This window comes from Lycorma delicatula, chromosome 1, assembly GCF_047948215.1.
Source record: "Lycorma delicatula isolate Av1 chromosome 1, ASM4794821v1, whole genome shotgun sequence".
NCBI classification, from domain to species: Eukaryota; Metazoa; Arthropoda; class Insecta; order Hemiptera; family Fulgoridae; genus Lycorma; species Lycorma delicatula.
The window spans coordinates 138,579,830-138,597,656 of NC_134455.1; the positions used below are offsets into that span (position 1 = coordinate 138,579,830).

At 29.0% G+C, this 17,827-nt stretch overlaps 1 protein-coding gene across 1 annotated transcript in view; it reads right to left on the reverse strand.

Moving 5' to 3' along the window:
- Positions 1-6,449: 6,449 nt before the first annotated feature.
- Positions 6,450-17,827, reverse strand: part of LOC142323057 (uncharacterized) — a 134,004-nt gene continuing 122,626 nt past the window's right edge. Inside the window, exons 4-5 of the mRNA XM_075362175.1 lie at positions 15,731-15,855; positions 6,450-7,155 (exon numbers count right to left, since the gene is read on the reverse strand). Of these exons, the coding sequence (XP_075218290.1) occupies positions 6,892-7,155; positions 15,731-15,855 (389 nt within the window). The 3' untranslated portion in view covers positions 6,450-6,891. The remainder of the gene's footprint in view (positions 7,156-15,730; positions 15,856-17,827) is intronic.

Below are 17,827 nucleotides of genomic sequence, written 5' to 3' on the forward strand. Positions count from 1 at the left end.
AATTGTTTATAATTCTAGTTTGCTTTACAATTTTCATTGTTTGAAATTTCTTTTATGAAATATAGTAGCTAGTAGACCACAAAAACCCAGTTCTTCTAATAGAATGATGGGAACACCTTACTCAGTTTTCCTCATAAAAAAAGAAAACATTCACGGAAAATTGTTTCAACTGATATTTTTGTATGTTAAAAATTGTTTGTAAAAATGTAGCCTGAGGATATAATATTTAAAAAATTTTATCGAAATAATATTCCATTTAATTTTTGCACTATTGTTAATTTACTTTTCATCAAGAGGAGATGGCAGAATAGTAATATTACCTGTAAGACAACAATCACGTAAATTGTTCACTTAAAATAAATTTATGTTATAAGTCTTATTGAAGCAGATTATACAATAATCCTGCACAAAAAAATAACTATCAGGAAAATAGGCGTAGTGAAATAAAAAAGTTTTTTAATTTTTTTGTAAATAAAAGAGTTAATAAAATTCAGGAGAGAGATAGCACTTACAACAAAATATTTATCATATTCATGCATTTCCTTAACATTATTCCATATTTTAAATAATAATTATTTGAACTTTTAGTCACATCCACTTTTTATTATAATTTAGTATTTTACTGAAATCAAAATTTTGCCATAATTGGTTTTGAACCATACAGGAAAATGTTGGATCAATTTCTCTTACTTTTCTGTCTATAGCAGAGCTACAACTGTGGAAGGGAAACAATTGTAATAGTTCAAATATGGGCATATGTGGTTTTCAACAGATCTTTACGTTTTGACACCTAAGGACTCCAAAAAACCGGATGGAAATTATCCAGATGTTTGTATGTACATGTTTGTGTTTCTCACTTCTTATATTTTCAGGACTACTGGACTGATTTTGACCAAACTTTGTTAGATTACTAATATATATGTGGCAATGATGCCACTACATTTTCATCTTGAAAGGTCAAGGGGGTGAGGCTGTACAGCAAGGTCAACATCTTGAGATTTCATCTAATTAAGGTATCATTTTTCATAGGAAAATTTGTTAATTAAAAAATAATATTTGTGAAATCGCACCCCCACCCCAAAAAATGCTCTAATAAACTAGTGGCTAAGTACAGCTGTGTTGTCAGCTTTTTTTTTATCTGTGGAGTAGTACCCATCCCTCATGCGATCTACATAATGTATTATGTACCGATGAGGATAGAAGATTTATTTTATTTCATCTTGTGTCATTAGAGCATTAATTAGTTAGATAATATTTTCCCTATTAGAAAGAAGGGAATATTTCTTTAATTGCTTAAAGTTACTTTATCTGTATCTTTTTTGAGATAAATTTTTATTATATTTAATCTTAAATAAGGGGATATGCATTAGGTTTTTGTGGCAATCTGAGTTGTAGTGTCAATTGTTTAGACTTTTTTTAAAGTACATTTATGATTTTAACAGTTTAAATTTTTTTCATTTTTAATCATCGGCAGAATACTCATTTTGTAGTTTTTTTTTGCTGATCAGTTATTTTTTCACATTTATTAACAAATTTTTTTTTTATATATTTGTACCTCAATGTGTACTGATGGTGATTTTTTTTTTTTAATAATTGACATGCTTATTTAATTTTTAATCAAATTTTTTATCAACTTTTTTTTAAGTGCTTTTATCTTTTTTCAAATTTAATGGCGTATAATGCTTTACACTAGGAAAATAATGGATATTAAGATCAAAAAGGAAAAGAATAGAGGCTTTTGAAATACAGTATTATAAAAAAATTAAAAATCAAACGTGTTGGTATAATTCAAAACAAAAATGTTTAAGACAAAAAACCTTTATAATAAAGAACTATCTAGGAAGGAAGTAAGGTTGTATGTTAAGGTATCCAGGATTAATTGTATCCGGATTAATTTTTACATTCTAACAATATAGAATGTAAAAATTGTAAGGGAGACAAAACTTAGAATAACTGAGGGTTGTTAAATAATTAGAGACAAACATTTTAGTTGGCACCACTGACATAAAAAATATCTGTAATTTAAAATTATTTTCATTATTATAACCTCTTTTGATAATTTAAAATGTTGGCTCTGCTTGAAACATATATTTTATTTTCAGAAAGTTTAAAATCAACTGAAATTCACTCGCAACAGTATAATAAAAATGTATTAACCTACAGATTTTTATAAATGGATACAGAAACTAAAATCAGGCAGAACAACTGTCACTGATTTTCATCATAGTGGAAGATGGGTGAAATTTTTGATTAACGCTTTACAAAATCACATTAATGATTTTACTTACAAGGTCGGGCGAATAAAAATTTATTAAATCACTGGGATTTGTAGTGTGAGTATCAACACTGTCCATACTACTATCCATGATAAGTTGAATTACAACAAAATGTGTTCAAGGGGATTTCAAGTCTATTCAAAATCACAACCATCAGAATTCACAACTGTATGGAACTTAAACAATGGTTTTACTGGAAGGTATAGTTTGCTTTTTTTGGAATGCATGATAGCTACGTATGAAACTTGGATTTATCATTTTCAGCTGGAATCTAAACGTCAAAAGTATAAATGGAAACATCTAAGTAAACCTACCAGGAAAAAATCCTAAACCTTCACATCAGCCTCATAAGCATCATAAAGTGATGCTAATGACTTTTATTCGATTATGAAGGCCCAGTTTATCGGGACTCTTTGGAAGAACAATATGCAATCAACAGTAAGTATTATTATAACATGTAAAAAATAAAATGAAGCCTGCAATAAGAAGGAATATCATGTATTTCTCAAAAGCATAATTTGTCTGCATTAACACCTACCCTCATACTATGCACCAGAATCTCTTTAAAAGTTACATCAGGAGGTTTTGCAACATCCACCTTCCCAATCTCACATCTAAGATTTTTTTGGTCCTCCCAAAGAGGTTTTATGTGGCACCAAGTTCATTTTCAATTATATAAAGCAATTAATTGAAAATACTGGATATAAAAAATTTTTTAATTAAAATGCAGAAAATATAGAGAAGTGCATAAGTTCAGTCAAGTGACTGATAACAAAATTTATGTTTTCTTATTTGAAATTTAATTTTTAAACTACAAAACAACACCATTATTTTTGCCTATTTTTTCCCAATGACATATATATTTTTATAAACTTTATTAGAATCAAAGGGATTTTCAGCAGAAATTTTTTTCTGATTTATAAATCAAGGACATTTTTTCTTACTATTTAGGTACTACACCTTCTTGGACATTTAACATTTATCTGTTTGTAAGAGTTATTTTTTATAACCTTGAGTTGATTTAAATAACCTGGGTTTATTTTTTAATACAATTTCTTTCATTTCTGTACTGATAACGATTTACTTTACATGCTAAACAATATCTAACATTTGTTTAACTAGCAAAATATAGTTACAGTTAAAAACATACATGAAATTAAATACTCCCTACAATACACATATTGTGTGGGGATTGTCATCAATTTAAACTAATACAAAGATAAAAACCAAAAGCAGAAAAAAAATTAAAAGCTACCATGAGTGCCGTGGCTTAGCATAGAGCATTAGCAATCAAATAAAATAAGTTTAGAAAAGAAAAACAATATTTTTAATTCATTCAAATTTCTAGCATTTTTAATATTAACAGATAAAAAATTGTATGTTGTAGGAGCCACATATGAGTGCAGTCCTTTGATAACTTCCAACCTAGGACTAGAGTCTACAAGTAAACTACCATTTCTCAAATTCCCAATGACCAAAGTATAGTTGTTTGCACCCTGCCTGCCCATTTCTAAAATAAAATCCTTTAACACCTTTTATAAACATACTTGTACTAAAGAGACAAGTCTTTACACATAAACAATTGAAATCAATCATGTCTATTTTTACAAAAATCAGTCAAATTACATATATTTCTGTCCTATAGTTAATTACTAAATGACACAATAGTAAGCTTGATCACAAGCATGATTGTCCATGTATAATTGTGACTGAACCAGAGCTAAAATATAGCATCATCAATATTTTTACTGAGCAGAAACGCTTCACAAAAAGAACAATACTCAAATACTGATCTTTTACTTTTTATTATATGATCCTTACAAAGAAGCACAGATTCTAATATTATAGCCAGTCTCTCTATAATTCACCTGGGTACACAATCACAAGAAAAGTTAATTCATTATTATACCCAAAGTTATTTTGATACTCATTAATAGTGACAAGTGTCATATTTTACCCTGTAAGTGAAAAATTAGACACTTCTGCTACATTAAGAGAAATATGTTTCTTATAAGCCAGTAGAAAACCCTCCTTAGATCAATTTCAATATTACTTTTAAAGATCAAGATCATTTCATATAGTTAATTATTTATACAAACTGCTATAAAATAGTAACAATAAAATAAGAACGTAATAATTTCTAGACCAACACATTTTTATATAAATGTGTTTAGTTATAAGAAAGTGCCAAAAAATATATAATTTGATTCTGAATATGTAAAAAAAAAAGTCATTAGTGTATTAAATCTAATAAATTTAAAAAAGAAGCAATTTTTTCCCTTAAAGGAGTTGAAATTTTCTATAATACCACACCACAACAAAATTAAATTGTTTACGTTGTTTAGATGAATGTGAATAGCTATGAGTTGTGTAAATTTAACAATTAAGTAAATGTAATTCAGAAGGTATGGATAGCTGGCCTCCGTGGCATGAGTGGTAGTGTCTCGACCTTTCATCTGTAGGCCCTGGGTTCAATTCCAGTCAGGTATGTCATTTTCACATGCTATAAATCATTCATCTCATCATCTGAAGCAATACCTAACGGTGGTCCTGAAGGTTAATAAAAAAAAAAGAAAAAGAAGGTATGGATAATAATAAATACTTCTTATGTAAATTAAAAAAGCCGAAAAAGAATCTTATAACTTTTGTGGCATTGCTAGAGAAGTTATGCAAATGTGGCTACTAAGAGATTCACCATATTTCCCCACCTCCTTGACCAATAGTAACCAACATTAATTAAATGGCATCATTTCAGAAACAAATCATACAAAACTTCATAAAATTTTTTAATCCACCTGAAGATAGGTAAAATAGTAACTCACAAAAAATTTGTCTCTTATTATCTCCTGAATGAATTTGTACCCACCCCTCAATGAAATTGCCTGAATGCATAACCAAAGCAATATGCTAATGTAATGGAAGCATCTAATTGGTTAAAGAATGTGATTTTCAATCCAGAGTTGACTTTTCCCCCCACCCCTTTATGGGGATTCAAAATAAACCAAAAAGTATCTTAGCTACATAAGAGGCATTAAATTACATGAAAAAATTATTTATCCTTTGAGTAAAATTCTGAGATATGGAATCTGTAAGGTTTATACAAACCTTACAAGGATTATCAGGCAAGGTTACAAGGATATCAGGAGCAAGGTTTGTATAATCCTTATACAAGGATTATACAAACCTTGCTCCCTTGACTGGTTATGACCAAAATTAAAGTGTTTCAGCATGCCAGTTACAGAAATCATTATGTCAAATCTTATCTTAAACATTCCATCCAGACTGGAGATATCAAAAAAGGTCAGTATATAAGTATGAACATATATATATATATATCCTTCTGGAATTTTTCAATGTTAAAATTTAGTTTTTAGAATAGTGGAAATCACATGCAAAATCCCTGACATGAAAAACTTTACCTGATCAGCATACTTTCTATTAAATAGTACTGTGCAGAATTTATACAATACAGTCAGGAAAGTAAAAATGTAATTTAATGATTAGATCTTGTATATGTTTCATCTGTAATTACTTTGTACATGTATAACTTGAAAAAATAGAAGCATGAGAATATCGATCACTATGGGAAGTATCTATTTTGTTATACTTACAAACAGGAGCAGTATTATTTTTTATTTTTCATATTTCTTAGTGTAAAAATACACATATAAGTACATTTCCAACAAGTAATGGTCTCAAGGTTAAGTATTGTTCCCATTGGTAATCTCTGTGATGGGAGTAGCAGTTTCTAAGTGCCTTTCATCCAGAGGTTCTAGGTCCCAATTATTCATGCATTTTTACATGCTAATAATTTTTTCATTATCATTAATCAGCAAACTAATGTTGATCATGAGGCTGTTTTTCTTTTTTAAATTATTAAGTAATATATATATACTTTGTGGCTAATTATATAAAGATTTACATTTCTTTTTCTTTATCTTTTTTTAAGATTTATATTTTTCTAAAAAATATTTTAAATGGTCCATCATAAGATTTGTCTTTAAAATTCCACAACAGTATTCCTAATTTGTAAACACAAGAGAGAATTTTTTTAAAAGTTGCTGCTGTTTGGTGAAATCATCTGTTGGACAGTGATTAGTATTTTTTTTTTGAAAATACATCTGCAAACAGCAAAGGATTATTATCTCAATAACATTAAACTTCAAAGCAAGAATAATTTTATTCATCAATTTTTTATTAATAAATTCAATTTATACAATTTGATAAGGGAAATAAATATTTTATTTTAATTAACTGAAATTTTAAATCATCTACATATGAATTATTGACGTTTCAGTACATTTTAATAGAATGTAACACGAATTTCATATAACCATCAAAATATATTATTACACCTTATCAAGATTAATATTTTTTCTTATAAAATATAATTTATATAAAACTTTTTCTTACAGTAACATATATTACAATAAAATATTTATATATGTATATTATATATATAGCTTTAATTATTTACGCTGACTATTTCTTGGCAAGAAAAATGCTTGCGATAATAAAACAGTTCAATGAATCAATCGCAATGTCCTTCTCTGATTCTATGCCTATTTACAATAAACAATAACAAAGCAGAAAATTGTATTAATAAATTTTTCAACTAGACAAGTGTTGATAGTTCATGTGGTGTAGTGGCAACACTGCTTAGATCGACTGCAGCATGTGGGACGGCTCCAGGACTTATACTCCCACTGGCCTCGCGTGTTATAGAATGATTATGGTGGTGGTGATGATGTGATTTTGTCATGGATAGATGTTCAGAATGCGGTGATGGTATTGTAACAACACTATGCATACTATGATTACTTTGTTGTAACTGCAAACGCTGTTGTTTTGCTAATGCACGAACTGCATTTGTTTTTTCCTGTAAAAGAAAAAAACATTTATTAAAAAACTAATTATTATAAATTAATCACAATGGACTGTTAACGAATAAGTCATTATTCCATACTGACAAATAATTCACTGTATTTAAGGTATGTCAATTACATAAAACTATATTTCTACCTCTAAGAGAAAGTAGTGAGAACTGATTGTGAGCTCTTTGGCAGGGATCTTGGATGTGTTTGAACCTGCATGACAAACATCAACACTCGCAATCATTCAGCTTATTTTGAGCATAATTTAGTACAGCTGTATTTCTATTATGTAGTGGATAATCCTAAGAATAAGAGTTTAGCAACATGTCAATTTCAAAAGTTCACTAAAATTGAACAAAACACCAACAAAATGTTTTCAACCTATTGAGGACTGAATGTCTCCTTATGCATGTATGTCTGGATGGCACAAAAAATTCTGTGAAGAATACATGAACACAGAAGACGATAAATGTCTTGGATGAACCTCCATTTTGAGAACTAAAGAAAATGCAGAAAAAATTAACCAGTTTGTTCAAGAAGACCATCAACACAAGTGTATGAATGAGAGTTATAGCTGTGAACTTTGAGAAAGACATTACACAGAAAATTTTGTATTAGAATCTCAACATGAAAAAAGGTGGTGCCTAGGTTTCTTAAAAAAGAACAAAAAAAAATGCCACAGGAAAATGCACTGACATGCTGTGGCAAACTGATGCTGATAATTGTCAGCATCATTTAATAATAATTATCGTCAAAATAATAATTATAATAATTAATAAAATAATAATAATAATTATCGAAACCTACATCTTCTAGTTTGATGCTGAGAAAAACAACAGTCAATGCAATAGTTCATTATCAAAATACTTCATTATCAAGAATGAAAAGCGGTTATCATCCTCTATAACTGTTTTTGTTTCAACATTTTTTTATGTTGAAACATAAAAAAACCATATTTTAGTAAGGTTCAAATCCTTGTAATGACATATGGATTTGAATACTAGACTGTGGATACTGGTGTTCTTTGATGGTTGGGTTTCAATTAACCACACATCTCAGGAGTGGTCAACCTGAGTCTGTTCAAGATTGCAAGTTTACTGGTAGATTTACACTTACATTGCACTACATGTCTGGCCTGGCAAGCCAGTAACAGTAATTGCATTTGCCTAAACAAGCACATTCAGACCCAGCAGTAGCTGGAAAACTGGTTGGAGAAAATAATAACTGATACTTACAGCAGGGATTGGAATTTTATTTTTAAAATCTCTGCTGTTACAGATGATCAATGTATTTGTTCTCTGAAATAAAAGGAAGGTCTACAAAAAAGAAAAAATAATTCTTAAATAATTGAATTTAAGGAAGGTCTACAGAAGATAAAATATAATCGAATTGAATTTTCTCAAAGTTCTTAAAAATAAATTTTAATACCTTTGTCTACATGGAGCATTTTTCTCAAAGCAGTAACTGTACATCTAGCTGTTCTAAATAGCCAAGTTACATGCCATCCTTACCACTGATACAAGATAATAATATCACACCAAACTATTTAGTCAGGTTTAAGCTTTAAATATTTTACTTAACCTCCAACATTCAACAATATTTGTTTGTGGAAAAAGTCATGATTATTTAAGAATATGCAGCACCAGTTGTTCTTCTTCAACTGTCACTTTGGTTTCCTACTTTATCTAGAATGAGTTCTGAATGCAGATGCCACTGGTAGCAGGCATATTTTTCACAAAAAGGCGTTTGAAACACCTTGTTTGGAATCATTCTGAGATAATCTTTTACAACATGCTCAATGATTTAACTGGAAATAGATTACTAGTCTTAAACTTGAAATAAGGATGCAGCTTTGGACAAAGACAAAATGAAGTTTATTTTAGAATATTTATCTAGAACACATTCTGTTACTTCTTCAGTGCCCAAGAACTGCTTTTGTTTACACTTAAGTTTTTCATGTTATTTTTTGTTTTTTTTTTTATTCTGACACTATTATGCATAGTTTATTAAAGTTTTGGTAAATTCCAGAATTTCTTTAAACTTTGAAATTCTACATTGTAAAATGGTTTTAGTAGCCTCTTCAGTTGCTAATTCCGAACTTTCTCTACCTATTTTTCTTTAATCTTTCAATTTTCATAACAAAATAAAATAAAATATTCCACGTACAGATATTGTATGTTAGGTAATAGCCAACATACAATATCTATGTTAGTAAGGTGACATCAATTAGATGTATTAGACCAGACATCAATTACATATTTTTCTTAGTATCAGTTAAATTTTATGTATAGTTTTTAAGAAATTTTGACTAACAATATAGGTACTTCCCTACAATTTATAATAACACAGAAATTGGAGGTCACAATGAATGTACAGTAAAATCTCTCGATTTGTTATTCTTTATTTTTGTTATTTTTTATAATTCAATACCATCTAATTTTTTTAATCAAATCTTCTCTCATGAACTAAAAATTAAAAAAAAATAAAAATAAAATCCACTTAAAATAAACTCATAATAATGTCTTGATAAAATTATATTTTTATAAAGACCTAAAGTAGCAAATATTTTATGGTTGTAATATTAACACCAAACTTTTTTTAAAAACTTTTTAAAATGCTTAAATGACAAATAGATCTCAGTTCTTTAATATTCTTAAAGTAAAAAGTTTTAATTTTTTTAATATTGTCAATCAATAGAGTTATGTAGTGCATTCAAAAAGTCATCTAACCCAAACTGGATGCCAGTCTTACATGTTTTAGTTTGGTGTTACAAGGTCCTGAGGGAGGTAGATATTTTGCTGAGACTATACTAATAAGACCAAACAAAATGCATAAATCACATGTCTTGAAATCCCTCCATCTGTATCAGTAGTTTAAAGCAGTACACAATAAGCTCGACTTTTTTCAGAAGCCCATTGCATACTTATTGTGGAACATTATTAAACTTTTAACAGATAACTTCAGTACTGAAGATAATTCAAAAGTGTCATTCGAAGTGATGTATGTTTCAGACAGTGTTTTTACTCGAATAAAGCTCGATTTCATGTTTCTGGATATATGAAAAATCAAAACAACAGAACATGGAACTGAGAATTCTTACATTTATCATGAATGGCCAATCCATTCTAAAAAAAAAGTATTGTTTGGTGCACGATTTATGAAAAGAATGGTCAATTCACTTTTCCAAACATTAATTTTAGAATGCTATTTAGAAAATATCAAACATTTTGTAGCCTTGCTTGAAACTGAAGAGAGAAACTACCGGTTACACAAAAATGATACTAAGTGCCACATTGCCAATTCTATTACATAAATACATTAATATTATTAATATAAATATTAGTAATATTTGTAGCTCACATACAGTTTCTCTACCTAGATTAAATTTTGTATCAATTATTATACATCTACAAATATAACAATAATTAAATTTAAAAAAAATTAAAAACAAAAAATATATCCTTAAAATTCGTAAAGTAAATTTCGTTATTTTTTTCATATTTATGTTGACACTATTAAAAATTAATTACATAATTATTAATTATAAAATAATTTATTAGGTTTCATATATTATTATTAGATGTTTCAGAAGTCTACTGTTCTTTGAAGTTGTATTCCTTTTATCAAAATAATGAAAAAATGTTCATACAAACACAGGTCTGGAAATGCTTTGTATCCAAGTTATGGCTAGAGAAAGATTGCTGCTCTAAAGATCAAATAATGCTATAACTCTAAAGATACACATTAAGTAAAAATAATTTTATGCAGATTTTAAGTACTATCTTACATAAAAAACAAAAAAAAGAATGGATCCTATAACTGTACTCCAGTAATTTTCAAGAATATTATTGTAAAAACCCAAAAACTGGAGACAAAAAAATGAATCTTTTAGGTTTGGTAAAATTTATTTTGATAAATTATCAATAACCAAATAAAACTTTCAGACTAAATTAGTAGAGAATTTTATTCTAAAAAAAATTAATCAATAAAAACTAGATGAAATTTTTTTTAAATCTACTTTCATTGAAAATCAAACAGTAATAAAGTCCAAAACTTTTGCATGACCATATGCATCAAACTTCTTTGACCATATGCATGCATGTGTGATTCTCAGAAGAGGTTAATAAAGCGGCTTAAAATTTCATGTTCAGTTGACTTAACATCAATTGAACGTGAAGAAAACTTTAAGAGATTAAACTATCTTATCAAAAACAGGGCATTATAATTTTAAACTGAACAAGAAATAATTGCAATATTGGAAAATATCTAAAAACAAAATCAATCATTAAAAATAAACAAATGAAGATATATTGCAAACTTACTATTATGATAAATGTTCTCCTTCAGTATTTACAGAATACAGCTTGATTAAAAATTGAAATAGTTTTTGTTTTGTTTTAAAATTATAATACAGCCTTTTTGTGCCATATTTCAGTCTTTTTTGTTTTTAATAAAAGTAAAATTTTTTAAACTCTTCTTCAGATTTAATTGACATTACTTTTACAGAATTTCTCAGTATTAAATTTTCTTCATATTTGCAGAAAAATTTTTTTTATTTTACTGGTACTTTAATCATGTTATACCTCACACCTAAAGAATTGTTTGTGATGCCAATGTTTTGTGTTTACAATAATTTTCTAAAAACTTACTAGAGATATAGTTATGGGATCTGTTTTATTAACTATTTTTGGAAAAAAGATATGAAAATATCAAATTTTCCTTTTAATTTAAGATCCAAGAAATTTAGTTTGGCTTCATCTTACCCTTAGAACAGAAATCAGGCAAAATTTTTCACAAGCTACAAACTTGAAAAGAAAGTGTTTAGAGACCCTAGTTTAAATGAATTTTATTCTTTAATTCATTTATAAAATACGTCCTGAAATTCATTTAGTTTCTTGTTGAGACAACCTGAACTATTATTTAGTACCAAAGGTCTGCAAGTCAGGTATCTCATTAATAGTAGGTCTGTATACTGCAAATTTGAAACCACTGCACTAAATCACTACAACATGAAGATCTGTAAAAAAACAAAATGGACTTTTGATTTTAATACTCATTAGTGCAGAATAAAAATAGTAACCTTATTTATTGCTTTTGTATATAGTCTCCCTGAAGTTACCCATTTTCTCCAATGTGTAAAGAGCTTGTAGATCCCTTTGTAAAATGTCTGAGAGCGTGTCATAAACCAATTGTGCACAAACTCTTCTACTTAATTGTTGCTTTGGAATCAATGCCTCCCAGTGGCTCCTTCAGTAGCCCAAACAAAAAATTGCAGTAGGATGTTGGATAGTACAGGGAATGTTCTAAAGTTTTCCATTAAATTTCATCAATTTTTTCCAAGTGTCAACAGCTGAATGAGTCCTGGCAGTGTTGGGAATAAGAATCACATTTCTGATTGGTTGACAATACCTTTTGTTCCTGTAAGCAGCTTTCACTTTCTTCAAGAGGTGGTAGTAAGCAACCTTTACTATGTGACATTCACAGAGAAAATCGACAAGCAATAAGCCTTTCCAGTCCCAAAAGATCTCTGCAAGGACTTTTCAAGCTGACGGATGCATTTTTGCCTTTACAAGGCAAGGCTCTCCATTCCTACACCACTCTGTACTTGTCAATATTGACTCACAAATGTAGTGATGGACCTATGTTTCATCACACTTCAGTGCAAAAATTATTTCCCTTTCATCGAAATCGATTCAGGAAGCGTTTGGTAAATTTCCTGTAGACCCTGTTTCTGATGTAGGTCAAAAGTGTTGGAACCCACCTTGCACAGTCTTTATAGACCCTACGGTGCTTTTTGATAATGGAATGGACACTTCCTTGTCTGATAGCCACTCCCAACAGTTGCTCTTGAATGCCTATTTTGACTCTCATTTTCTATAGCTTCCGGCTCATCTTTAAATTTTCTAGCCTAGTTATAGTCTTGGATAACTAACAGTGTAATATCCCCATACTGTGAATGCAGTTTAGTAAAAATTTGGGAAGTTTTGATGGCCTTACTCGTGAGAAAATTCACAAAAATATGTTGCATAACTGACCGTGGAACCTCTTACGCTGATATGACAGTACTGACCAGTGAGATGTGACTGAGGCGGCTGGAGCATCTATCCTCTCTCCATATCACCATCTCTAATATCTCTACATGCTAGCCCATTCATATTTGTACATGAGCTGTGAAGACAAAAGTTCATTTTAAATTTGACTGACCCTCTTACAATTAACTTGTGAAAATTTATATTAATATTTTAATGCTATGCTTATAAATAGAGTTAAAAAATAACATTTTTGAGGGTATGAAATCATAGTCTAGATCCATTTCTGAAACCATAGCTTGTATCCTCATAGCTTGTTTCTGAAATCATAGCTTGTAAAAAAAAATTATAACTTGTACCCGCAGCTTGGTGATTATGTTTACCACAGTCCACTATTTACAAGAGTTCTGAGAATTTTTAAAACATTTTGGTAAACTCTAGCAGATCAATTCTTAGTTTTCTTGTATTTTTTGACACTCTATTCACATTACTTTATTTGCAAACCCATGACTGATCAATGTAAGTACATGAAATAATGGTGGGGTTTCAAACAGTCATAGTTTTAGAACAAAAGATGGCAGGGACATGATATATATAAAAAATAGCTGTCGAGTTGAAAATGAAGAGAACTTCCAAGATTTTTATATGTAAACAATTTTAGTACCAGCACAAATGCGCTGTGCTACAAAGTCAATAACAGTATGAAACTTTTAGTCACCATGATTATGGTGCAGAGCAAAGTTCATTATGTTCTGCGGATTACTAAGTTTGAGTCTGTTATGCTTATTATGTATGAATACTAATGTGTGTTCAATTAAAAACCATCACAGGAAAATAACATTTACTAGAGGAACAAACAACTCAGAGAAATGGCAGTCACAACTTAACAACTACATATAACTACTGAAACAGTCATAACCAGGACAACCATCAGTGTCTGATGAGTCTGTTGAAGCTATACAAACAAATTATTTGCATGTCCCAAAAAAAATCACTGCAGAAATGTTCTGTAGAATTAGACATTCCAAAAACAAAGTTCACAACATTTTAAAAATAACTACACTTCACAGGTTATAAAATTCAAATGTTGCATAAAATTTATCCACAAGACAAAATTATACAATTTCAAATCTACAGTCATTCCAATAGATCAGATAGGTTAGATCCCTCAAGTTTTTGAGTTTATTTTCAGAAATGAAGTTTCATGTTTTTCACAGACTAAAAGTAAATGTATGATGCACAATCGGATGAGACAGAGTAAATGGTCCATCTTTTTTACTGAAACAACTTCCTGGATAAGTTAGAAGGGTATGAAGTATCCCAAATACTGGAAATTTCCAATTTCCAGATGAAGCTTCTCCACATTTTGATGCATTTGGATGCATCATGAACAATTGTTCATGATGATACATTTGTACACAACGATTAATTTGTATAAATTACTTAAACAAAACATTTCCTCAGAGTATGGGTCACATGAGAAGAGAATATGGGTAACCTAGCCTTCATAGTCTTACCTCTATGGATTTTCATTTATTAGGTTATGGTAGACACAATTGTTCTATATTCAAATAAGAAATTTGGCCCACTTAAAAGAACAGATCATTGAAAGTGTTTCATCTATCACACCAAATGTTCTCTGTTATGTATGACAAGAAATTAAATATCATCTTGAAGTCTACAGGGGCTACTAGAGGAGGATTGAAATCTCTTGAACAGTTTGTCTTCATTTTGATATATACTTCACGGCCTTTGTCATACTTTGTTCTAAAAGTTTGAAATTCCACCATTATTCTGCAGATTCACTGTAATATTGTCAACCATATATCCACCAGTTCTACAAATCACTTCACTTATCTAATATTTGTCCTCATAAATGGACATAAAATCAGTTCATTTTTTTGTTACACTTGTTTATCATATTACTTGAGTATCTCTGAGATTTATTCTCTATGAAACCGGGTATAAAGATTATTTTCAGTCATAACTGAAGAACCCTTATATTCTCATGTTGCATAGTGAAATATCTTACATTTCATAAGTACATTTTATGAATAGAAAATTAAATAATTTCAAGCAATATTATACACGTTTCTTTACTTAAATAATTTCAGTTTTAAAAAAGAATAGTATGCATCTGAAAATAGAATAATTTATAAAATCCTAGTTTCTTTATTAAATCACATCTAACATAACAATTAGTTATACTAAACTATTTTGAGCCTCTGTATATATACATGTACAGTTGAATATACTGCAAATAAATCCTAGCTGACTTTGTAGAGTAAATACTGGACAAACATTATAATTACTTGCATCCATTATTTTAATATACATTAATTTTGTCTACTCTATGTGCAGTATCTTTAAATGGCAAAACCGATTACTTAAATGATCATTATACATTATATTTTTAACTTTTATACTGGCATCTTCCAGTATGTATAATACTAGGAAAATAAAACATTTAACTAAGGTAATACATCATATGAAGTTCATTACAAGCTATTATTATTATTATTAACAACTCACTAAACTTACTAATACTAACCTTCTGCCAGACAAATACATTGTGAACCATTGCACAGCCACAGAAAATTATTCCTAGCCCAATAAGTGCACTAGTAACTATTGCAGGTGTTGAATGGAACTGTATAAACGTGTATAATATCAGACCTAAAAAAGAAAAACAGTCATAGAATAATGTTAATTAGAATATTTAAAATAAATTGTATAAAAGATAATTAGAATTATTCTAAAAGCAATAAATAGGCTGATAAAAAGTTAATTTAAAAAGCATCAAACTATCTATGGAATTAAAATCGTAACCATTGTTTACCAATTTGGAAAAAAGAGAAGATGGATATGCATCACATGCATATATGCATGTGATGCATATATATAGTGATATATGCATATCACTTCACTTTATATATATATATATAAATGTAATTATCTAGGAGTACTATATTTTCTGAAATCACAGCATGCATAAACGAATGGTAATGAGTGCATTTCATGAATTAATGGAAGCTGGAGCAACTTTTATTAGTTGCGAATGGCAGAACCTTTTGAATTAGGCAAATGACTGCATAAGAAATTGGAAAAATTCAATACTGAATTCAATGAAGGACACAGAAAAATTTTAAGAGAAAAGCAAAATAAAAATTGAAGGCAATAGTGGTATATGATCACGAAGCAATTTAAGTACATCATGGAAATTTTAATGAAATTGTCAAAACATATATGTTAATAAATTGTTAATATTTTGGCTGCAGTATTTTTTTTAATACACGTAATTTTCATGTGTTACAAGTCCCCAGTATCCGGTATGATGCGTTACAAGACACCCATACCTTGTAAGTTTCTATCCTTTCTAAAGCTATCTGTCAGTCACTGATAGAACTAATTGTATTACTTACCGATGTTATGAACTATACAAATTTCCATCTTGTTTAGGATGGAAACCTTTATTACATTAAAGATACAGTAAATTTTATCTTTTTTTACCAACTATCTAGAATGTGTAGTACATATAAAGGAACCTGATGGAAGAATAGGACACCTCACCATAAATACTTGTACAGGACCTACAAAACCAGTACTTCAGCCAACGTGTTAAAGCCCTTCTATATTATCCTCAAAATTGATTTCAGCATTAACAATGAATATTAAATATATATATTTCTGATTATCTTGAAACTGGATCAATAAATAAATCTTTTATTCAACTTTTTACATAATAATGCATTATATAGATCATGATGGAAGTGGGTGGATGAGCTACTCTGTGAATAAAAAAAGGATTTGTCCCAGTATTTGCCTGAATGTTACATATTACACAATTAATTATAAAATAAAAAACATAGATCTGATTAAAGTCAATACTAATTATTTAAAACACAACATAAAAATAATGCAAGGGTAATATATGAAGATGATAAATATAAAAAAAAGCCACAAAATAATTCATAATTCAGAGGATGTTACTGAAAATTATTTCAACGTACATTTATTTTTATGTCGAACACAGTTGTAGAAAATTCTTTAGCCAACCTCTTTACAATATTCTGCTACAAATTTCTCTCCTTTTCTATTTGTCTTAAGAATTCTTTACTTCAAATTTTACTTTCCCACCTGACTTCGAATGCCCTCAATTCTTTTCTTTCTGTTTATGTTGTTGTTTTCTTTGTTTTGCTATCATGAAATGCTGCTCACTACATGAATTTTCAAAATCTTTCTAATTATTACATACTAGCAGATTTCTTTTCTGCACGAAGCTTTCTGTACTATTGCGCCACTCTGCTTTTAATCTCTACCCTACTTCAACCGTCCTCAAAATTTTACCTCCCAAGTAGCAAAATTCTGAAACAAGTGGTTATGTTTCTCTAACTTAATAAATTCCTCATTATCATTCTCATTTACATCACATTTCATTACAAAAATTTGTTAATTTATTTTAAAACTGAATCAATAATGTATCACAGACTGTTTATGAAAGCAATAACACATATGCCATGTAAACAATTAAAATTTTGACTTCTGTATTTCTGTTTAACCTGTAGATAAATAAATGCCCAAATAATTTTCATTAACGCCTTCTCAACTATGAATTAATTTGTAATTATTTTTTTATAAATAATATCTT